At 42.9% G+C, this 25,849-nt stretch overlaps 1 protein-coding gene across 1 annotated transcript in view; it reads right to left on the bottom strand.

Moving 5' to 3' along the window:
* The window catches only part of LOC120054087 (SLIT-ROBO Rho GTPase-activating protein 1-like), a 159,612-nt gene extending 133,763 nt beyond the window's left edge, over positions 1 to 25,849 (bottom strand). Inside the window, exon 1 of the mRNA XM_039001469.1 lies at positions 25,389 to 25,849. Coding sequence (XP_038857397.1) covers positions 25,389 to 25,452 — 64 coding nt within the window. The 5' untranslated portion in view covers positions 25,453 to 25,849. The remainder of the gene's footprint in view (positions 1 to 25,388) is intronic.

Raw genomic sequence — 25,849 nt, 5'->3', positions numbered from 1 at the left:
GTCGTCAATATAAAAGAAAAATAAGAAAAGCGCTCTCGGGATTGCGCACCAAACAGGTTGGAGACTTTCCACTGGCCTCTCATTGAAACTGCTCATTCTCCCTCATTCTTCAGAATAAAGGCCTGAAACAATGTCTAAAGACTGTTCACAGCTAGTGGAAGCCATAGGGAACGGAATCTGGGTCCTATCCCTTTAAATGGTGTATAGGCTTTCAATGGAAAAACACCCATTTCAAAATAATAGCACTTCCTGGATGGATTTCTCAGGTTTTCGCCTGCCATTTCAGTTCTGTTATACTCACAGACATTATTTTAACAGTTTTGGAAACTTTAGAGTGTTTATATCCAGATCTACCAATTATGTGCATATCCTAGCTTCTGGGCCTGAGTAGCAGGCAGTTTACTTTGGGCACGCTTTTCATCCAAAATTCTGAATGCTGCCCCCTATCCCAAAAAAGTTAAATGTCTACACTGTATTTCTGATCAATTTGATGTTATTTTAAAAATGGACACATTTTTTTATTTTATTTTAAAAAACATGGACATTTTTAAGTGACCCAAAACTTTTGAACGGTAGTGTGTTATATATATAAATATATATATATAAATATATATATATATATATATATATATAAAAGCTCATTGTTTTTATTTTAGTTTAAAACTTAAATGCTTGATTGCATTTCAAAGCATGAATGTCTCCTATGCTGTGTGATGTCATGAACAAATTAATGATTGATTGATTCAGTAGCCTATATATTGAAATATAGGCATAAGTAAGTTACGGTATTAAGACTAAACAGGACACGCTCTTAGGCCTTCAGCTCGATGGTGGTGAGCACTTGAGTATGAAAGAAATGACCCTGATAACCACATTGTTTAAAGTTTAATCACTGGAGTGCACTATAAGTGTAATACCTCCATATCATAGGCTGTAACATAAAACTGTTTAGGGATGCTCACTGCTTATCTCAGAACAGCATGAACATCTAGACAGAGTTACTAATGGTCTGCAGTCTCTCTAACTAGACAGGCAGCCGATAAACACATTTACTATCCTGAGAGCCGAGGCAGAAAGAGATCCTCATGCTCTCAAAGTGCCCATCACACTGCTCAGTTCATCTATCCCAAACCATCCCCAGGAAAAACACCAGCCACAGGCAAATGGACAAAAACATCAACGTCAACAGCCGAGAGCATCTTCACTGCAGCCAGACAGCCCTCCGACGTTTGAACTGCTTAAAGACGGTTCTCTTGACAGTCTTAACAGCCAGTGAGCTCTTCTGAGGAAGAGCAGCCATCTTTTCCCGCCTCGTGCCTGGAGTTGTGACAGCTGAGATAATCCACTTGTAGATGGATGCTTTAGCCCCGTGTAAACATCTTGACTGCAAAGAACGTGAAGCAGCAGCATCTCTACTCAGAGGCTTGGAGGAGTGTGTCGGCAGCCAGGACCCGTTTCATCACAGAAACACCTTAGGATGCCACCCTTACACAATGAGTCTCAGACCAATCTCATATCTGCTTTCCTCGGTTATTCCTTTATGCTATGTGTAATAGCCTCGTTCATTATCGTGCTATATCCGTGCAAGCCAATGTATGCATGTGCCAGACAAGTCATAAAATCGAGAGACCAACGGTTCCATTCCTTCCTGTAATTTCCAAAGGGAGAATTGACAAGTCAACCCAGAATCACGGTACTTCCGGGAACTCGTCGCAAAGCACTCGACAGACCAGACCGGGGTTTGGCAAGCCATTGGAGAAGTGAAAAATGTGTCCTTAGTTGTTAAAGACAAACCTAGATTTGAGCCAATGTCTTAAGTAGCTGAACCTGCCATTACTACAACCTTGTGAAAGTGACATTTTCATTTTTGTCAAAAACAACAAATATATCGAAGGAGAGCCTTTCATTTAACGGCCTGCACATGCGCAGTTCAGCGCGACACAACTGTTTGACCCAATGACGTGTTTCTGCGCACGAGTATGCTAGCCAACGTCACCATCACATCGCCTAAAAGTGTGATCAGGGATTTTTAATTGGAGAAGCAGTTTCTTCATATTGTACTGCCATTAGTACAGTTGTACGTTCTTATTTCAATCGTGTGTTGAGTCTCAGTTCTGAAGCTTCTCTGCTGCTAGCATGCATTGGCTTGCACGGATGTAGTGCGGAAATGGGTAAATAGCTATTGTCACCAACAAACTAACTCCCTTCTAAGCACTGCCAATGACAACTCCCTAAGATAGAGGGATGATGGAGGACAAAGTGGAGGCAGCAGAGCAGCTGGTCAGTCACAAGGAGAATGTGAGAGTGGGTCTGAGCCAAGGCCCCGGGACACAGTGGGTCAGCAGAATGAAGACTGGCTCTGGCTGGGGCTTACGGGCCAGCGATCGGTGGCGGGGTATCGTAATACATAGCAAGTAGGGTTGTGTACGGGTTATTACACAAGTATTCGAATACTAACGTCCGTTCGGATATTTGAATATTCTGAGTATTCACTTTTGCGAGAGAAAAACAATTAGTCCCATTTTAACACTGAAAAGGCTTTTTCTACATTAAAATACCCATGTGCCATTGTTACATACAAGATACACCATGACTTTTCAAATTAATTTAATAAAACAAACTTTTAAAAAGACCGGTAGACAACCGGTAGCCTTCACGCTTGTTGTTTATGATGGCCAATCAAAGCGGCAGAGGCTCAATGTGTAGCAAGTGGAGTGAGAGTCCACCAATGCAATATGGAATATAATTATGAAATAAAAGTTAGCGAAATGAGGATTAGGCTACAACACACAACCAACAGGTAGGCTGTTATTTTATCTGAATGTGGTTGGGGAGAAAGCATAGCATGTAGCCTCAAATTAGCCTAGCTAGCTATAGCTGGCTAGATTAGGCTACTCCAGTCAAGACAGGCACTGTTACATGGAATGATAAGTAACATTATGGCTGCTACAAGTTAGCTAGACTTGGCTGTAGTCGGGTTGCGTTGGCTTCTTGCTCTCTCACTTATTCTGCACAATTCTATCTCATACAAACCGGCCCCTCCGCAGCTTCAGCAATAGAACGCCAGCCTCTCTCCATTGCGCAGCAGTGCTCAGGTTAAAAACGTACGTTTAAATTTTTTTTTAAACGTATTTAGAATATCCGGATATCTGACAAGAATTCATGCAGCTATTCGAATAGTAAAATGATTTCAAACCCCCATCCTTAAAAAGCAACATGCTCTCACAGGAACCCAGAGAGAAGGATATCTCTTACAAAGGATGACTCTCTACAATGGGGTTGAACTGTTACCTCACTGACTCAGTTTGTGGATGGTGATAGTAAACGTAAATGAAAATATGCTATGAAGCTGGAGAATGAGGCAACGTAGGATGTCCGAACGCATCAGGCAATCAGACCCAATTCAATTGCATCACTTCCTTCTTGCTGAAAACCATTGTAGGCGCACAACACTTCAGACACTTGTGGAGCATGAAGAGCTCCGCTCACTGACGTTTTGCCAGGAGCCCGTCTTCAAAGCGACAGCCTAATCCCAACTAAAAAGAGACATAATTATGCAGATAGGCACACACTTTGGAGTTTCTGACCAGAGATGCACATGTCTTTTTAATGGCTGTTTTTCAGGCCTATCTGCTAATGACTCAGGCTGTTGGGATTCGTCAGCATTCTGACACTGCAGAGAGAGAGGGAGAGAGTGATGTACACACCCTCCCATCATTACGCATGCAGGCTGCAGCAGCCTCAGCAGACCCCACCCAGACTGGTGCAACACAAGTCTATACCAACAATATACTAAGTAGGAGAACTCCACCTCACCAAACTAAACTGACACCTCAAAAAGAAAAAACAAACAGAGTGCAGCACTATAATCAGGAGGACTTCACATTCCCAGTGCTCATTGTGGCAACAATACCGGCGATGACATGCCATCGCTATTTGGGCGCGAAGATATCCCTTGTTTGAAGAAAGCTGATGGTGATTGGTTGTATTTGTGGTTTTACCCTGCGGCATCATGGGTAAACATTTCCTCACACATCCCTCATACCCAAATCTATTGAGTGATGGCAGAATGACATTGGGCTTGGAGACAAGGCGGGGGTGTGGGAGGATCCGTTACCTGACAATGGAGGGGTTGGGCGGTTTAGGGAAGAGGTAGGTTAATTACATGTTTACACCTGACTGGGCGCTGAGGAGAGTGGCAACGCTGTAGAGGGTCACTGCCTATAGCAAAACCTCTACTGTAGTCACTCTTGCCATGAGGTAAATCGATCTATCAATGCTTTGCTATGCTTGTTCAAATTCGGTAACAAGAATCTGGGCCCTAACTCTTGTAAAAAAAAATGTTTTATCTGTGTAGTTTACATTTTTGCTCCTGAAAGTCAAACTGTGACTCAAGTCTTTATAGGTTTGGTCCACATGATATCGCTTTCCCCTTCACTCAGGTTTCAACCATTTTAGGAGGGCCCCAACCCCACCTTGCAGCCTGCGGCTAGCTCAGTCTCACTCCCCCCCTCAGTCTCCCAGCCTGTATTGATTTTTCAGCAGGCATCTGTAGTGAAAGTTAAGCCGTAGAGAATGAGAAAGGGTACAAACACGAAATACCCTGTGCCCACAGGGCACCAGAGGCCATGGGAGGCTAATGAAATCACCCCCCCCCCCCCATCCCAGAGCCTTAATCTGGGGCCAGATCTGAGGAGGACTCCTCAAAGCCCACGTTCCCAGGTAATTACAGCGGAAAACAATATGGAGGTAGTGACAGAGGGTCACATCCTGTTGTCTCCTCCTGTGACTGGCCCTTGGGGGCTGTTCAGCAGCCAGGTCCTGCCCTCTTTCCCAATGTCTCAATTCAATGGGCTTTATTGGCATGAGAAACATACGTTTACTTTGCTAAAGCAAGTGAAATAAACAATCAAAAATGAACAGTAAACATAACTCACAAAAGTTCCAAAGGAATAGAGATGTGCAAATAGTTCAAGTACAAAACTAAAAATAAATAAACAAATATGGGTTGTTTACACAATGGCGTTCTTCACTGGTTGCCCTTTTCTTGTGGCAACAGGTCACACATCTTGCTGCTGTGATTGCACACCGTGGTATTTCAACCAATAGATATGAGAGTTCATCAAAATTGGATTTGTTTTCAAATTCTTTGTGGGTCTGTGTGATCTGAAGGAAATATGTCTCTCTAATATGGTCATACATTTGGCAGGAGGTTAGGAAGTGCAGCTCAGTTCCCACCTCATTTTGTGGCCAGTGTGTACATAGCCTGTCTTCTCGAGAGCCAGGCGGCCTTTCTCAATAGCAAGGCTATGCTCATGGAGTCTGTACATAGTCAAAGCTTTCATTTATTTTGGGTCAGTCACAGCGGTCAGGTATTCTCCCACTGTGTACTCTCTGTTCAGGGTCAAAAAGCATTCTAGGTTGCTCTATTTTTTTTGTTAATTACTTGACACATTGGAAATAATTATCTTTTTATTTTCTCATATTTGGTTGGGTCTAATTGTGTTGCTGTCCTGGGGCTCTGTGGGGTCTGTTTGTGAACAGAGCTCCAGGACCAGCTTGCTTAGGGGACTCTTCTCCAGGTTCATCTCGCTGTAGGTGATGGCTTTGTTATGAAGGTTTGGGAATCGCTTCCTTTTAGGTGGTTGTAGAATTTAACGGCTCTTTTTTGGATTTTGATAATTAGCGGGCATTTTCCTAATTCTGCTCTGCATGAATTATTTGGTGTTTTACGTTGTATACAGAGTATATTTTTGCAGAATTCTGCATGCAGAGTCTCAATTTGACCCCAGACATCATAGAACCCATTGCCCTTTATGGTTGTAACTAATTTAAGTATTTTTAGCCAGATCCAAAATTGTATACTGAATTTTATGTTCCTTTTGACGGCGTAGAAGGCCCTTCTTGCCTTGTCTCCAAGATCTTCCACAAAGCTGTGAATGTTACCTGTGGCGCTGATGTTTAGGCAGAGGTATGTATAGTTTTTTTGTGTGCTCTATTACTTTTGTCTTACTGAGATTTATTGTCAGGTCCCAGATCTGACTGAAACTGTGCAGAAGATCTATGTGCTGCTGTAGGACCTCCTTGGTTGGGGACAGAAGCACCAGATCATCAGCAAACAGTAGACATTGACTTCAGATTCTAGTAAGGTGAGGCTGGGTGCTGCAGACTGTTCTAGTGCCTTCGCCAATTCGTTGATATATACGTTGAAGAGGGTGGGGCTTAAGCTGCATCCCTGTCTCACCCCACGGCCCAGTGGAAAGAAGTGTGTTTTTTGACAATTATACACCTGTTGTTTGTATACATGGATTTTATAATGTTACATGTTTCCCCCCCATCCCCGCTTTCCATCAATTTGTATAGCAGACCCTCTTGACAAATTGAGTCAAAATATTTTTTTAAATCAATAAAGCATGAGAAGACTTTACCTTCTCTCTCTGGGTCTTCAATCTTGTGTCTCAATACTGAAACTGCCAAGTTCCTCGTCCTTTTTCCTTTGACTACTCAGTAGGTCTATAGGTGAAACCGAATGCTAGTTTTGGCTATTCACATTATTGCGTTGACATATCCAGGCATTTGAGTAGAATCAACAGTTGCCCCAAAGCGCTTAACAGTAAGCCGGATCATAAGTCATGCAGGATATGATAAAGAGAAGAAGCCATTTATGAATATTTGGGCCACAGCAGTAGAGAACCACAAGGCATCTGCCCACATCGTGTATGAGTGAAAGAGAGGGGAGGATATCAGCTTTCAGAGCCAGTCCTTTGTTTCTCCCCACTATAGAGAGCAGGTCTGTCTAGGCCTTTCTCTGTGGGTCAGCTCTCTCCTATGCACTGCAGGTGTCTACATGTATGTGTCTGAGGCCTCAGACCTCTCCACTCCACTCATGCCTACGCCACATGTCCAGGTGACCATACATCACCTCTCCTGTGACACGTCGTTAAACAGAACAAATCACAGCACCCCAGGGAAGACCGCAGCTTCCTCCACACACACAAATGGCCTGATTAAAAAGTAAGATAGAAGCCTGTATATCTCAGGACTCACACACGCAACTTCACAGTATTTACATGGATACAATACAATCCTCCACATCCTGATATATTGCACATATTTGATGTAAATCCCCAAGCCATCATTTTGATTACGGAGCTGATTGTGTAATTAGAATCATGCTTAAAATGTAGCATTATAATGAGCAATATTATAGCCTATGATTCAAAGACTTTGAAAACACGGTGAATAACCCTTTTCCATTCTTCATGGGTGTCCACTTTGGCTAAAACTGTATTTGCTCTACTTGGGACAGTGACTCATGACTAAAAGAACTGAACAAAACAGTGTCAGGCAGGCACAGTCTATTTCCAGACCAACCTGAGCTCAATAGACTAACTTTGGATTGCTGCATGCGTACTGCCAGTGCCCCTCCAGACTCAACCATTATAAAATGAGATGCCTAGGCCTACAGAGACTTGCACTATGCTCCATTTCATTCTAACCCAAAAAACGAAAGAACCCCCCTCAAAAATGTGCATGACAAAAAAAAATCATAACCGCATTGCAGCCATATCTGTCAGGGCCGGAGGCTCCACACTACACCCACCAGTAAGGCAGCCACATGGGACAGGAGGAGCAGGGGCCGAGGATCAGGGGGGCAGTGTGCACTGGACAGAGGGGGGACAGTAGCGGGTCAGGAAGTGGACAAAGGAGATAAAGGGGGGGGGGGGGGGGGGGGGGGCATTCTGTCGTGTTTCTCTTTGCTAAGCCTGCTCATTCTTCAAGGCCCCTTCACTTCTACGCTTTCAAGATGCATGACTGGTGAACAAGATGACTCTAGCACAGACTGTGTGGGTATGCGCGTGTGTGTATTCTCAAGTGTGTGCGTGAGAGAAATTAACTATTTCATTATCACATTGTATTTACTGAAATGCTGTACCGCTATGGCAATATCTACACATTGTATTTCATGCCCATAAAGCAATCAATCTGAGCGAGAGAAACATGTGTGGGTGCCTGTCTAACTCAGCAGTTCCTGCAGCAGAGGTGGTGACTCAGTGGGGATCTTTTACAGATATTTTTTGTTCCTGTCTGTATGCCCCAGCCTACCGGGTGATACAGTAGAAGCCAAGCTTTCAGGTTGGGCATCCCATAAGAGATATGGTGCATCCATTCTGGAAACACGTCTGAATAGTGCAGTCACTAACAAACATAGCACATGTATGGAAGGCCAGAGGGGTCATTACATTGACATCTAAGCACATTTATGCACAATGACCTTAGCATTATGACCCCTTTGGCTTTCCACAAATGTCTAATTTCTTCTGTAGTTATCATAGGGACCTAATTTCAGACAGAGGACAAATCCTCTCCAAGAAACCCTAAAATAGAGTGCAGGCAGAGCCAAGGACAGAACAGAGGTTTTACATTAAACTCAGTGAAGACCAAAGGAGGACCGGCGTCTTTCTAACCACTTCTCCATGTGTGGACCGCTGGCAGCAGGCACACAATGAGGAACATGGCGCACAGATCTCCATCTCCTGAATGGGCCTTTCTTTCTCAAAAAGAACATCCGTGTCTGGAACCGAACCCATATCTCCAGTTTCCTCCTCCAGGGAGTGTCCAGGGGAGTTCAGGCCGGCCCGCCGCTCACAAGACCAGCCTGGAGCTCCCAGATCAGACAGCCAGCCCGCCGCTCACAAGACCAGCCTGGAGCTCCCAGATCAGACAGCCAGCCCGCCGCTCACAAGACCAGCATGGAGCTCCCAGATCAGACAGCCAGCCCGCCGCTCACAAGACCAGCATGGAGCTCCCAGATCAGACAGCCAAGCCCTCCTCCAGACAGGCCTGGGCCCTCTCCTCAGTCTCATGCTTCCTACAAAAGGCCCTTTATTGTGTGATAAGCCATGAAAGACCAAGGGAAACTACTCTTCCCTCTTTCCGGCACTACTTCTCACAGATTGGGGACAGAGTTAAAGAAAAACGTGGCAGTGGCCACATAAGCCAGTGGAGACATTTTAAGGGTGTCCACAATGGTGAAACGGCATTGAATTTTTACATAAGGACAGAGGGTAGCTTATGTTGCCTCCCAGCTCTAATTCAAATCAGGCTTAGAGGATACAATGGAGACGAGGTCTTTGGCTGACATTTTATTGAGCGTGGTGTTTTAAAAAGAGCAGCTTCCCCCTCGTCTCCTCCTCATTGTGGTCCTGGACATCTGTTTGAGGCTGCCTGGCTGAAGGGGTGGCCTTTGGCTATTTATTTGGCAGGTCAAGAGGTCAAGGTAGAAGAAAGGGGGAAGCGGGTCAAAAGATCAGCAGATGAATCTCCTCTCCATCAGAACAAAGAGCAAATGCAACCTGTCTGTTGTCCATTGTCTTTGACTCCAGGTGACAAAAACCATAACCGCTGTGAAAATAAATAAATAAAATGGAGCTTCTTGGTATAACCACACACACACACAGGAGAAATGGTGAAGTTCCCCCCTATCCAGAAACACTAGTAAATGGCAGCAACAATTAACTAGCAATCACTAGAAGAATATTAAAATGGGTGATTGTTTCAACTACTTCAGACATGAAGAGGAGCATTTATATGCTAATCCCATAGAACATTAGCACTACAACCACTAAGTTAGTTCCCCATGAGGTGGAAAATCACATACTGTAAAACTAAAAATAAACTGATTAACCACAGTGGATGCACACTGTTTAACAACTAAACAAATCTATTGTTACCCAGCGGTCTTTGTCAATTCCAGGAAATATGACTGACCGCCTATTTTATGAAGGAGGGAGACATGGCTTGACTTGTCAGCACAATAAAGACTGCTCCATTGCTGTCTCTGCCAAACATTGGATTGTTTCAAATTCCATTTAATTTGCTGTTGAACCACGTAGCGAGGCGGGTTGCGAAGAACACCAGGTAGAGCAATGGGAAGTAGGAATAGCGGAGATGGGCTGCGTCCAAAATAGCACCATATTCATTATGTAGTGCAGTGCTTTTGACCGGGGCACTACATAGGGAATAGGGTGCTACTGGGCTCCCGAGTGGCGCAGCGGTCTAAGGCACTGCATCTCAGTGCAAGAGGTGTTACTACAGTCCCTGGTTCGAATCCAGGCTGTCACACATCCGGCCGTGATTGGGAGTCCCATAGGGCGGCGCATAATTGGCCCAGCATCGTCCGGGGTAGGCCGTCATTGTAAATAAGAATTTGTTCTTAACTGACTAACCTAGTTAAATAAAGGTTAAATAAAATAAATAAATAAATACAAATTGGGATTCAGCAAGGGAGGCCATGCTGCTTGGGAACACCCAAAACCAGAGCTTAGCTTTGGGATGTATCTATACAGTGGAAGAGAGAACAGACAAAGCCACACAAATGAGTCTCACATAATGCCATGGATAACACTGTACATCAGTAACATATGACAGTAAGGACAGAAAGTTTGGCCAAAAAGCGATGATATCCACGAGAAAATATTGAGAGAAATAATCATAAAAGATCGGCCACCAGGTTTGGTCAGACATTGAAGTGGAGAGAGGGACATTCGTTTCTCCAATTTGGGGCTGAGCCAACCTCATATGCCAACAAGAAGGCCTAATCATCATATCATCGCTGTGACACATCCACTTAAGAGAGTCTTCTCTGAACGCATCAATAATGGATGAGATGACTTCATGACTCAATAGTGTACATGTCTTGGTAATGAAGTGGTTTCAGTACAGAGTCATCACGTTACCTTATGCACTTACAGTACCAGCAATGCATCTCGTGATCTTCTGCATCTAGGGGCAGTTTCCCAGACAAAGACTAATCCTGGACTAAGAGATATTCAATAGAGATTCTACATTGAAATAGCTTCTTAGCCCAGGACAAATCAGTGTCCAGGAAGTAAGTCCAAGGCCTAAAATGTTGTGGCTTTTTAAAAGGGAAGAAGTGGAGACTTGAGGGGATTTGTTGAGGACGTGTTAGCTTTAGCCTGACTTCTTCCCAGGGGGTTGTTACAGGACAAGCCATGTACCTGAGCCTAGCAGCAACAGCTTGTGGACAAATTGCTGTAGTCACTCAGGCTTTAAAAATAGAAAGGAGGAAGCGAAGTGGCAGATGTCACATTGTTTAAGAAAATTGTGGAAATAGGGTGGGGGGGGCTGGGACCGACTGACTCAGCCTGCCTTCTAGGATGTTTACACTTGTCTTAAGAGATCCCTCCACTGCAAAATGCATAAACAGCTTACCTCCACACACCAGAGGAGTTGGCTAAACATGCACACAGATTAAAACGACTTGTCAACCGTGAAACTGAGAGGCGATGACCTGAACCCTGTCTAATTCCTAGTCTGAACTCATATAGAGACACACACACACTGAGTGTACAAAATATTAAGGACACCTGCTCTTTCCATGACAGACTGACCAGGTGAAAGCTATGATTACTTATTGTCACTTGTTAAATCCACTTCAAATCAATGTAGATGAAGGGGAGGAGACAGCTTAAAGAAGGATTTTTAAGCCTTGAGACAATTGAGACATGGACCAGTTTACAAAATGAGTATAGAGTGCAGTGATGTGTCCTATAAGGAGCATTGATGGCAAATCTGATGGCCGACTGGTAAAGAACATCTAGCCGCTCGAGAGCACCGTTACTTGCTGATCTATAAATTACATCTCCGTAATCTAGCATGGGTAGGGTGGCATCTGAATCAGGGTTAGTTTGGCAGCTGTGGTGGAAGAGGAGCGATTACGATAGACGAAACCAAGTCTAGATTTAACCTTAGCCTGCAGCTTTGATATGTGCTGAGAGAAGGACAGTGTACCGTCTAGCCATACTCCCAAGTACTGTAGCCATACTCCTGAGCTATGTTGATGTAAATTGAGAAGAGCGTGGGGCCTAGGATCGAGCCTTGGGGTACTCCCTTGGTGACAGGCAGAGGCTGAGACAGCAGATGTTCTGACTTTATACACTGCACTCGAGGTAGTTAGCGAACTAGGCCAAAGACACCAATACTCCTGAGTCACCCCACAATAATGGAATGGTCTACCGTATCAAAAGCTTTGGCCAAGTCTACAAAAATAGCAGCACAACATTGCTTAGAATCAAGGGCAATGATGACACCATTGAGGACCTTGAAGGTTGCAACTTGACACAACTGTGGGAAGCATTGGAGTCAACATGGGCCAGCATCCCTGTGGAATGCAGTTCTTGAGACAAACCGGTGCACCTGGAACCTACGAACATACTTCGTTCAAAGGCACATACATTTTTTTTCGTCTTGCCCATTCACCCTCTGAATGGCACACGTACACAATCCTGTCTCCTCCCCTTCATCTACACAGATTGAAGTGGATTTAAAAAGTGACATCAAAAAGGGGTCAAAGCTTTCACCTGGTTCTTAATGTTTTGTATACTCAGTGTAGATGTATTGTCACATACACCGGATCCCCCCTAAGGGAAGCATGTATTTTTGATCGGTGGTGTGGTTCTCAAAAGGTCAAGAATCTTGAGGATATAAAGACACTGATAGCAGGCGAGCAGTTAAAGAGTGGCCTTAATGAAAGGGTTGCTACCTTCATAAATGAGTAGAAAGATCAGTGGAAGCCCACCCCGGACAGGCTGTTGGTCTGTGTGTGTACAGTGCATTCTGAAAGTATTTTCACTTTTGCCACATTTTGTTACTGAACAGCCGTATTCTAAAATGTATCAAATTAATTCCTCAACCTACACACAATACCCCATAACGACAAAGCGAAAACAGGTTTGAGATTTCTGCAAATGTATTAACAATAAAAAACAGAAATACCTTATTTACATAAGTATTCAGACCCTTTACTATGAGACTCGAAATTGGAGCTCAGGTACATCCTGTTTCCATTGATCATCCTTGAGATGTTTCTACAACTTGATTAGATTCCACCTGTGGCAAATTCTATTGATTGGACATGATTTGGAAAGGTACACACCTGTCTATATAAGTTCACAGTGCAGATCAGAGCAAAAACCAAGCCATGAGGTCTAAGGAATTGTCCGTAGAGCTCAGAGACAGGATTCTGTCGAGGCACAGATCTGGGGAAGGGTAACAAAACATTTCTGCATTATTTAAGGTCCCCAAGAACACAGTGGCCTCCATCATTCTTAAATGGAAGAAGTTTGGAACCACCAAGACTCTTCCTAGAGCTGGCCACCCGGCCAAAAATGTTTTTTTTTGCTTTGTAATTATGGGGCATTGTGTGTAGATTAATGAGAAAAAAAACAATTTAATCAATTTTAAAATAGGGCTGTAACGTAACAAAATGTGGAAAAAGTGAAGAGTTCCGAATACTTATGTCCATTTGCTGATCCTTCCCAAAGATTTATACCCAACTCAGCCCTACTGAGTGGCAGGCAGCAGCCTCGCACAATGGACAGTCTAGGGGTCTGTCTGTCCGTCCGTCCATCCGTTGGTCCTCTCGGGAGGTTCAAAGGAATGGATTGGCTGCCAGGCGGGGTGGGTGAAATCCCAGCAGCCTCGATCCACAGTGTGGTCCAATTTCATTAACACCGCATATCTCATATCAGCACTGATGCAGTGCAGCTATATCCTGATTCCCCATCCAGCTCATTACCGGCTCTACAGTCAGGTCCTGTCCCACCCAGAGATCCCACTCTGTGACTAACACCACAAGCAGACAGAGATGGGGGGGGGGTAAGAGAAGTGTAGTGCATATATAATGCACATAATCCACACCTTCCGGGTGGCGCAGTGGTCTAAGGCACTGCATCGCAGTGCTAGCTGCGCCACCAGAGTCTCTGGGTTCGCGCCCAGGCTGGGCTGGGTTCGCGCCCAGGCTCTGTCGCAGCCGGCCGCAACCGGGAGGTCCGTGGGGCGACGCACAATTGGCATAGCGTCGTCCGGGTTAGGGAGGGTTTGGCCGGTAGGGATATCCTTGTCTCAGTATGTAAAATGTAATAAAATGTATGCACTCTACTGTAAGTCGCTCTGGATAAGAGCGTCTGCTAAATGACTAAAATGTAAATGTAAATGTAAATGTAATGTGGCTTGCACTTTGCAGGGTTAAGGAGTAGAACGGAATTCAATTAACCAGTGTCAGTTAAAGCACATGACAAAAGCCTGGGCTCCTTTTCATTCATCGGTTCCCCCTGCAACAGTGCAACTTGAAGGCTCGTACACATTGCACTGAATGGATCTAGCGTTTGTATGCCGATCGTTCAACTCGCTGTGTTTTAGGGACCACCCGCTGTAGACATCTGACAGCAGGCATTTTTCACATGATTCTACATGTAAAATAGGTGCGCACTCGGTTCGCAAATTACGTTCAGAAGTGCTAAGTACTCTCGGCCAGTAAACGCTATTGGTGTGTCTGAGCCCTTAGTGTTTGGCTTTGGGATGGGGTCTGGCATGGGATGGGGCTGCACTGTTGTCCCAATGTCTTTTGTGGCCTGAGTGAAAAGCACAGCAGGGGTGGCCCTTGTGTTTGTGCTCAGTTGAGTTTATTAAATAGCAACAAGGGTGATTGCACACAGATGGTGCTGTCAATCACCTACCGCCCACACCAACACCCATCGCCATACCACCAGGGGTGAAGACAGCAAGGCATATCCAAAAGGCGGCAAACCTCGGCACAAAGCGGAGGGGGCTGTGGAAAACAGATGGTAGGTGTGTGTGAATGGATGTGTGTGGTGTGTTTAAAGACAACGTGCTGTAGAAAGTGTCTGAATCCCATTAGCTTCTCTGAAGCCTGATCTTTATTAACACCCCTGTTCCCTGGGGCATTAGTGAGCTTAACAGAAGTAGAGGCTGAGCTCTGTTAACAAATTCCCTGTTACTCTGTTAGAATCTCAGCTGACACAGAGGACTTGACTCTCGAGACAAAAAAATGTAGTGATTTGGATCCGATTAAGATTCATGCATTGGCCTGCATGGAAAGTTAACGAGGCGACTTCTGTATAGTACGAATCAAGTCCAAGAGAATATATAACAACGGAGTTCATCAACCATTTCGCATTTTGAGAATAGGAGGAGGAACTTGCATTTTATTACTGTATTTCCGGCTCCCGAGTGGCGCAGAGGTCTAAGGCACTGCATCTCAGTGCAAGAGGCGCCACTACAGTCCCTGGTTTGAATCCAGGCTGTATCACATCCGGCCGTGATTGGGAGTCCCATAGGGTGGCGCACAATTGGCCCAGCGTCGCCCGGGTTTGGCCGGGGTAGGCCGTCATTGTAAAAAATAATTTGTTCTTAACTGACTTGCCTAGTTAAATAAAGGTGAAATAAAATGACATGTCGCCATTCACCCCTGCATAGCATGGGGGAACAGTGTTCATTAACACATCTCCAGTATAATTAGCTAGGCCCAGGAGTCAGCAGCACGGATCCATGCGACCCGAGAGTTAACGAGAAGATGAGATGCCTCCCCAAATAAGGCGGTGACGCTGACAGCCGGCTTCAGCTTAACTCGCACTTCACACACCCTTTATGGATGTTTACCAGGCGAGGATGAAAGGTGACAACAAGGCACGGCCATTGTGAGACAGACTTCTTTCATAGCGTCAACAGAGCATGACCATGCACAAACCGTTTAATCTCGCAGCATTGTCTGCCACCTCAACCAGAACGCAATCACACAGACCACAGAGTTTGAATGTGGCTCATAACCTGGCACATGACACCTTTTAGTCTGTTCCAGAATGAAGATGCTGAGGAAAAACAGCTGCCTGCCCATAAACTGCTCGCTGGTGTCACCCAGCAGCCTCCTGGGAACAGTTTGACTATATTGCTAATCAAAGTCCTGGTATTACATGCTCCGAGGCACCGCCATAAAAATCGGCTGTGTGATCATAGGAAAGCCACACATGATGTGGATCTCTTAGTGTCATCAACATCTCTGTAGAGGACATTGAGTCTATTACATACTGTAGGAAACAGCTGGTAACTCGGAAGTCCATCCAGATTGGCCATTTGAAAAAAGTCCTGACAGTCTTTTTTTGTTATTTGGCATGGACAGTAAAAAAAAAGTAATGAAAAACAGGATATCCTTGACAAGAGTCAAGTCTTTAGGAAACTAGTAGGCAGAGCAGCGAGACAGACAGCAGAAAACTCCCCGCATGTTCAACATTCTGAGCAAACTTTCTAAGAGCTGCTCTTGTTCGTGCGTCTTCCCTCTATAGGACTATTTGGTAATGACCTGTAAAAGAGAAGGTCTCATAGTTTTGGCAATTCAAAATGGTGGTGTCAGCACACAGCTGCACGATGCGCCACAGGTACAGCTGGGAATCATGTCTAAATAAAGAGCAAGCAGCTTTAGTGTGCACGGCTCTCTGGAGTACCACCACACATTTGGATTCACATAGACTACCGTCTCTGTGCCTCACCCACCAGCCAATCACAGTACTGGCAGTGCTGGGCTTGTTTTGATTACTCATAGAACTAGAAGTCCACTTCTGTTTAGTTATGAGCTATTAAATCATGTACACCATCTATTTTGTTCCAGTATACTCACACGCCAGTTTTTGCTCAAGTAAACAAAATATGAATCTACTGTATGTAGTCAAGCTAAACAACATGAACATCCTTTACCCCAATACAAATCCATTCTATTAAAACATAACTCGAACATGGGCTATGATGTGTGCCCCCACCCATTGCCTTGCATATATATGAACACTCCCAGCCATCCTCATCAGCAATGCAGTGGCAAGCATCTCATTTCAAAAGCTGTGGGGCACCCTTTATGATGGTTTAGGACAGGACCCCTGTCAGCAGCTTGTGGGGACTGGCCGACAGAGTCACGACCCGGGGCCACAGACGGCAATGCCATCGCCAAACATCCAACCAACAAGAGGGGCCTCTGGGGTCAAGAGAAAACAGACAGGGGAATGTTGTCGTCCTCGGTTCAGAATGACAGATGAAGTCCCATTTCACACAAACCCCTCACCGGGCTTAAATAATGAGCTATCCAATGTCTCATGATAATACATGATGTATAGGCCTTAGTCAGTGAATAGAACACATGGACGTCTTGATGAAGTTTAACACCTGATGTTAATTTCAGAGTCGCAGACTTCCCAGTAATATAGCCAATTACTCATTTCCTTTAACGTATTATTTGGTGGGGAAGAATACAAAACTGTTCCTGGAAGATGCTTAAGAAATGAATGGCGGTTGAATGACAGATTAGGCTTTGATTGAAAACACTGCCAGCCTGCCAAGAGAGACTGCCAAGACAGACTGCCAAAGCCAGACTGCAAAAAACTCCAGAGGATTAAATAAGAGGATAAACTATTGACTTAATAATAATCACTCTTAGCTTTTCTCCACAAAGCTCTCAGAAGTTGTCAGTAGAGAGTGGGAAATGCTTTATACTTCTTTGCAAAGTAGAATCACTGGAGTTGATGTCAGGCATATCTGTCAGGTGGACAATGTTTGACGACTAGTAGGATAAAAGACCAGTACTCATGTAAAAACAAAAAATAATAATAATAAATGAGGCTGGAAAGTAGCACATCAAACAGACTCTCCTTTCCTTTGTGGATGCTTGTTGTTCTGCTCCTTGAGGAATCAATGTCTGTACAAAAGTCGCCTCCGGCTTCAGAAATAGGCTTTGGCTAATGGTCATTTGCATGTGAAAGGACCCATGAGCACCAACATGTGACGTTCATAGAAGCATGTCAAATTGGGTGTCCAATGAAAGCTAAGAGTCTATACAGTTTCGAACTTAAGACATACTGTATATACATATTATCAACAATTTTCCATCCTAAACATTAGGAATAAGCAACGGATATGATTTATTGTCAAACAGATTGAAAAGGGGTCTTAGAAAACATCTAGCAGAAAAAGTCTTAAGGTATTAGAGACATCAGAACACAATCATTTTGAAGTCAATACCCCCCTGCTAACTAATATTAACACTTACAGTTGAAGTAAAGACCCCTGCTAACTAATATTAACACTTACAGTTGAAGTAAAGACCCCTGCTAACTAATATCAACACTTACAGTTGAAGTAAAGACCCCTGCTAACTAATATCAACACTTACAGTTGAAGTCAATACCCCCCTGCTAACTAATATTAACACTTACAGTTGAAGTAAAGACCCCTGCTAACTAATATCAACACTTACAGTTGAAGTCAATACCCCTGCTAACTAATATCAACACTGACAGTTGAAGTCAATACCGCTGCTAACTAATATCAACACTTACAGTTGAAGTCAAGACCCCTGCTAACTAATATCAACACTTACAGTTGAAGTCAAGACCCCTGCTAACTAATATCAACACTTACAGTTGAAGTCAAGACCCCTGCTAACTAATATCAACACTTACAGTTGAAGTCAAGACCCCTGCTAACTAATATCAACACTTACAGTTGAAGTCAAGACCCCTGCTAACTAATATCAACACTTACAGTTGAAGTCAATACCCCTGCTAACTAATATCAACACTTACAGTTGAAGTCAATACCCCTGCTAACTAATATCAACACTTACAGTTGAAGTCAATACCCCTGCTAACTAATATCAACACTTACAGTTGAAGTCAATACCCTGCTAACTAATATCAACACTTACAGTTGAAGTCAATACCCCTGCTAACTAATATCAACACTTACAGTTGAAGTCAATACCCCTGCTGACTAATATCAACACTTACAGTTGAAGTCAATACCCCTGCTAACTAATATCAACACTTACAGTTGAAGTCAATACCCCTGCTGACTAATATCAACACTTACAGTTGAAGTCAATACCCCTGCTAACTAATATCAACACTTACAGTTGAAGTCAATACCCCTGCTAACTAATATCAACACTTACAGTTGAAGTCAATACCCCTGCTAACTAATATCAACACATATTTACTTTCAGAAAAAAATGTCTGCCTTCTGTAAGTTTAAGAAACATTGACTTAATTCCGTTACCAAAAACCCACATATCTTAAAGATATTTTCTAATTTCTCTCCCTCATGAGGGAGAATAATGAAAGTTAACAGAAGTAACAAGGTAGGCCTATCAATTAGTTGTGTTTTTACTGATATTCATTTTGTTTATGAATGTGTTTAAAACGCAAAATCCTGTTGCCAAATTGGTAACAGAATTTCTGAAAAATCAGTAATGGAATTGGTTACATTTTTTTTACATTTACATTTTAGTCATTTAGCAGACGCTCTTATCCAGAGCGACTTACAGTAGAGTGCATACATTTTATTACATTTTACATACTGAGACAAGGATATCCCTACCAGCCAAACCCTCCCTAACCCGGACGACGCTATGCCAATTGTGCGTCGCCCCACGGACCTCCCGGTTGCGGCCGGCTGCGACAGAGCCTGGGCGCGAACCCAGAGACTCTAGTGGCGCAGCTAGCACTGCGATGCAGTGCCCTAGACCACTGCGCCACCCGGGAGGTTGGGAACAATGGGAAATCATAGTAGTCATAAACCACAGTTGGGTCACCTACTACGGTCCTCCCTTCCACTGGCATACTGTTATGTTCAGCTCAATACTATTTTCTCTCTCTTTCTGTCTGGTGGTCAAAGCAAGATGTGAAAACAGTCTGGACTCTCCCTCTCTCCTCTCCAATTAATGTCACCTCTCCTAGCCCTTACTGACACCTACCCATGAGCCCCCTCTCTTTATATTTACTGTAAGCAACATCCTCACCCACTGAACATCCAAGAACGTTGAAAAGTAGTTGAAATTTGTTCAGTTGGCCCTGGCCTTGATTTAAACGTCCACAGATGTCATTTTTTGGTCCAGTCCGGACCAGCCTTGCTTTCAATGTTCACAGATGTCCGGACCGGCCTTAATTTTGCCCAAACATAGACATCTATCATTGGACCAGATCTGAACCATCATCGACATCTATGTTTCACATGTTTGGACAGCACAGTACCATAGAGTGCAGTAAAGAATAGTAGAGTTTTTCAGTACAGTCATGTAGAGTAGAGCTCAGTAGAGTACAGTAAAGAAGAATAGAGTTTTTCGGTACAGTCATGTACAGTAGAGTTCAGTACACTAATGTACTGTACTCTACCTTGCTGTACTTTGATGTCCAAATGTGTGATTGGTTCAGATTTGGTCTAGACCGGACCAAGCAAATTTGGTCTTGATTGGTGGCGGAGCTCATTAAAATATTAGCCAGTATGTAGAATACCCAAATATTCAAAGTAGAATATTGCATATTTCTACCTTTGTGTACCCATTTAGGATACATCACCATGAAGAGAACGACATTCATATCCAATATTATGCATGTATGTAGTACAGATCAGGGACCCACGATGAAAATCCTGTTACCGCAATTCTGTTACCGGGTGTAAATCCACTTCACCTGCTGTAGTTCAATAACCTAAATATTTTTTTTTCAAAGTCAAGGTGTCATGTCATAGCTGACACCCCATTCTTTCTGCTGACATCTTTGAATCTTAATGTGGAGCAGATATTTAACAGATATTTAACAGAGTTCTTGGAAAATGGGGTCACAAACTGAGGGAGATTTGACTGAAATTCGGTTACCAAACTCTGCATCTGTACAGTACTTCCAGTAAAATGTGTTTATGTAAAATGTTCAGTGTAAACCGGTAAAAACAGTCCTCGTGCATAGAGTTGTTTGGTTTGACGTACATTTTAAGTGAAGAATCGATGTCGCCGCGCAATTCCGTTAATATTAGGGCAATCCCAAGCTAACTTGCATATCTAAACTCTTAGAGACTCCCTATCAAAGCTGCTACAAAACTGGGATGCCATAAGGATTTCACAACCTAGTGTTTACAGTGAATGGAGAACGTTGTTTTTAGTAAGTAGCCTATTTTACAAGTATAACTCATGTCCTTGATTTCTGTAACACCAAATGTCTTCATTTTGAGCCGGTTGGAGCCTAGCAGGACTGGGACGATACCAGTATCGTGATATTTTCTCTCTTTGGTCCTTCAAAAACCTGCTAAATGTAAAATATTGTGTACTATAGCTTGAGAAATAAATAAATGTTACTCTGAATGACAACATAATTGTTTCCTAAAGGAGTTAAATCCTCTTTGTGTGGTTTACTTGCCGTGATACTAACGAGTATCGCGATACTGGTATCGGTCCCAGCCCTTGAATCTAGTAAATTCCTGTAAAAAGTATGATCCAATTTTTTTTCAAACATAATGATAGTGACAGCTTTAGCTGAGTATGAACATTTTAAACACCTTTCCTGGTAATGGTCAGGATTATGGTGAATGAAAGAGCCAAGGAATTTGTATACAAATCAAGATGCTGGGAGTAGAGACTGGTGGCAATCTACCCTTAACATACTAAGATGGAATCCTTTTTCTAAGTAAAGCCACTCTTTCAAACTTGTATCACACAGACTGGTCTATGCCAATGTGTTAGGGAGATATCACGTCCATTCCCTTGTTTCCAAAAGTCGCTGAAATCCTATTAGCCCATGCTTCCTACCAGTACTCATGACAAACTGGATGGCTATATAGGATGAATGTAGAACACATCTAAGGTAAATCATCTTGAACAGACACTTCTCACACTGAATAAACAAAAGTTAGAGATTTACAATGCAAAGTTGACAGCAAGGTATGCAAATAATAGGATAATGCCATCATGGAACACTCCCCTTAACCTAATCATGGGGTAAACTCAATCTTTCTCAAAACGTAATATGTGGCAAACTACATTGAGTATCTACAAACACAACTGTAAAACCAACGAGCCAGATCAAGGCTGATTGGCCATAGAGTAACACGCTGTCTGTCTGTGTACTCTACTCAGACCTCCGTTCCCCATCAGGAATGGTACAGTCGTTCTCAGTTGTATCAGCCGTGTATCATTACAAACGGAAGGTCCCGCACCCAGTGTCCCTTATGACTGTGCATTCACCCTTCTATTACAGGCTGAAGGGCCTTAGTCATCACAGGCGAAGGTGCTGCACACATTCCTCGCAAATGAGAGCTTCTCAAACGTACACAATCTGGTAATTCCTCAAGTGACATGCCCCCCCCCCCCCACCACCACCAGCCCTCTCTCTGGATTGAAGGTTTGCTATGGAGATGTGAATAGGTGGCATTTCAGAGCTCCTAACAGCTCTGGAGAACAGCAGTTCCTTGGCTGGGGGCCAAGTCCTCATGGTTACCACAGAGCAGGTGCAACTGCCTCTTTCCTGTGCACTTTTGTCTGGAAAAGAACCTTCTGTCTGTTTGTAGGTGGCTTGGAGGAGACTGGAGAAGTTGGAAAATACACATACACGTCGGCAAGCTAAGTATCAAGAGAAGCACCTGTATAAACACCAGGTTTTATTGCTAGTGTTTGTTATTTTTAGATCCAGGCTTGGTTGAGGTGACAAGAACACTCCAAGCCAAAGTGGAGCTATTTAAATCAGTACCTTCGGTTGAGAAGGATTAGGACACGCCTGAAATAAGATTTGGGTTAGACTACTTTTACTGACCTGTGTTGCAGACAGTGACCGATGATGGTATATTTGAAACAAGTCATACATGACATGAGGAAGGCAAAACAAGTGAACCCAAAATAGCAGATAGAGCATTTGAGAACAGTGAGGATAAAAGGGAACACAGACTGACAAATGCTAATCTTTCAATCTACCTAAATAGGTTTCAATCTCTCGCTCAATATTCAGTCAGACTTGTATATAATATTGGATACTACACCAGAATAGAACAGTTTGTTCAATTATTTTTACGTGGCCCAAACATCTTTTTGATCTCTCATCAGTGACTGAAGCCTGACAAAAGCTTTAGTGAGTTAAAACTATGCTATACGAGTAATTCCACCTGAAACAGTACAAGAAAGAGGGTTGACACTCACCATCTCAGATTGTTCTGAAATAGTTTCTGTAGTTAGAAACAGATAAGATTAGCATTCCTGAAACATTATTTTGTTTAAATATAATTTAATCACAGAGAAATTAAGCTAATTTATTGAACCCAAATTGGACATTTTATTTTATAGGCAGGTAGCCTAGTGGTTAGAGCGTTGGACTAGTAACCGAAAGGTTGCAAGATCGAATCCCCGAGCTGACAAGGTTAAACAAATCAGTCGTTCTGCCCCTGAGCAAGGCAGTTAACCCACTGTTCCTAGGCCGTCATTGAAAGTAAGAATTTGTTCTTAACTGACTTGAAAATATATTTTTTTTAATATAATCTTCAAATAATATAGAACCCAACATCCAATTTGCACCATAATCTTTCATAACAATGAGTAAGACATGAGCAATCCATGAATCCCACACACACACACCCACCACACCAATCCAACAACCAATATACAGTATCAGTTCTCTAAGTCTAACAAGTAGTATGGAGCTGCTGCTTGGAGTATTGCTTCTTCATCTTTTTTAACGTATTCCCTGTGAATGTGGTGATGTTTTCCATTGAAGTGACTTGCATTATTTACCATAAATTAGTGTATAAGAACAAAGTCTTACCCAATAGATGCCGCTGTTCCTGCTACTGCCACCACACCCTTATATCAATTTAGCTGGATTCTTGTGTTTATTAAATGGATCACAACATCTTCTTTGCAGCTTTGGGTAGGAAGCCAATAACTTTTGCTCATGATGAAAATAAATGGTGTGGTCATCCTCACAATTCAAACCAGTCCTCTTGGAAAGCAATTCAGTGTGTCTTCTTTTGTAAGATGACATTTTTTAAACAATACAAAAACATATATACAAACGACAGTATACAGATGCACACAAACATCAATGACATAACACCTGCTCACACCCATCTCCAGCGCTCGCATCACTCTTTCCCACATGGCCTCAAACTGCACCATTTTATTTCTCTCCGTCACCCACGCACATTCAACATTTAGATAAAGCATTTGACCTTTCCATTATGTTAAGGATGGAGGATTTGTTGATTTCCAGTTATGTATAGTTTTTTTCCCAAGATGATTGACAAGAGAAATATCATCCAACCCACCGGGTTTCTCACTGCACCCTCATATGCCATGTCTTGAAATATGCACACAGACTGATTAAAAGTTAATTTACATTGTAATACTTCTGAATGACAACTTTCTAGCTCCGCCCATAACTTTTAGACTTCATGGCATTGTTTGTCCTGCTCTTAGGCTTCATTTGTGTCCAGAAAACAGCCCCTCTGTTTGGTTTATTGCCATCAAAAAAGGTCTGGATTAGTTTGAACATTCCTGGTGAACAAGTGAACCATTAGGCAACAGCAATTCTAATGGTTTCAATGTTATGGTCTTCGATGGTTAAAGTCCCAAACAAACACTGTATAGTGTTTTGTAATGGTGTTGGGTTGAATGGTAAATGTCACTGTTCACACTACATATAGAGATGTCTTTTTAAATAAGTTTTTTGAAAACCATTTGAGTGCCATGCAATGGTTTATAATTGTATTATTTTATTAGGGTTGTCACATTTTAGTCACTAGCTAATTTCTCATTCAAAAGTTTGGGACTTGTAGGAAAAGTCTTCATATGGGAACTGCACCGTACCAATAGCCATCTCAGAGAGCTGCCATCTATTCAAGTAGAGTTTGGTTGAGAAGGACAAATGAAATTGCTTTCATGGAGGACTGGCTTGACCACATAATGCATTTTCATAATAAGCAAAAGCTATTGGATTTCTACCCAAAGTTGCAAAGAAAATGTTGTGATCCATTTAATGAACACAAGAGACCATTAAAATGGATTAAAGGGTGTGGTGGCAGTAGCAGGAACAGCGTCAGGAACAGCGGCCCCCCCACCCCGAAGATAGCGTGTGAATCAGTGGAGGCTGGTGGGAGGAGCTATAGGAGGACGGGCTCATTGTAATGGCTGGAATAGAATGGAGCCAAACATGTGTTTTTCATATGTTTGATACCGTTCCATTTATTCTATTCCAACCATTACAATGAGCCCGTCCTCCTATCGCTCCTCCCACCAGCCTCCACTGATATGAACACATAAACCATGGCAACACACAAAATGTGTAGAATAGCAGGAAATGCACTTTTTTTTATTTCTCTCAGTCTCATTGCCAAAATGTGCAGAATAGCAGGAAAAGTGCTTTAAAAATGCAAATGTATCTCAGCCTCATTGCAAAATGTGTAGAATAGCATGAGATTAGCTATACAACTCTGCTCCATGGCAATGTGTAGAATTGGAGAAAATTAACTTTAAAATATAAACATTTTATCGTAACCTCATGGCAAAATCTGTACAATAGCATGAGATTAGTTATAGAACTGCAATTCTTACTCAGACCTTGAAACTGCGGTATGCCACTGACCCATTCATCTTATGGTCTGAGTTTAGACATTGGACACACGGATTTGGTTTGTCATTGAATAGAAGTTAGCCACATGGGGATAAAATAAAATTAACATAAATTATGTTCATACAACATTATAAACAAACGTACCTTTAACTTGACTCTCGTAATCAGCAATGATTTCTTTATCCTTTTTGAACTTTGTATTAGACATTTTCAGGTCGATTCAGAGTAGTTCGGAAGTTAAACTATTAGTCAACACAAAAAAAGTTCCTTTTCAAGAAAACGTTCAGTCCATTCTCCTACGCGAGTAGACTATTGCTGGAAAAGACTAGGCCAACACGAAATCCTGATATCAATCAATGAAATCACAGATAACCGCTGGCTATGCCGCGGCAGGCAGAGCGAAGATGTCGAGTCGGGGCAACAGCATAACCTTTGATAATCAGATCAACCACGCAGTAAAGTATAACGTTACAATTTTCAACGCAGGTAGAGAAGGCGCGATGTTTTACTGCACTCGGAGTACCAATATATAGTATGTAGACTTTAATCTTATACTTCCTTTGGTGATCTAGTTTCCCCGGTCCCACACTTCCCATTTGCCTCGT

This window comes from Salvelinus namaycush, chromosome 9, assembly GCF_016432855.1.
Source record: "Salvelinus namaycush isolate Seneca chromosome 9, SaNama_1.0, whole genome shotgun sequence".
Taxonomy (NCBI): domain Eukaryota; kingdom Metazoa; phylum Chordata; class Actinopteri; order Salmoniformes; family Salmonidae; genus Salvelinus; species Salvelinus namaycush.
The sequence above is the reverse complement of the archived record's forward strand: the minus strand, read 5'-3'. Positions and strand labels throughout refer to the sequence as shown.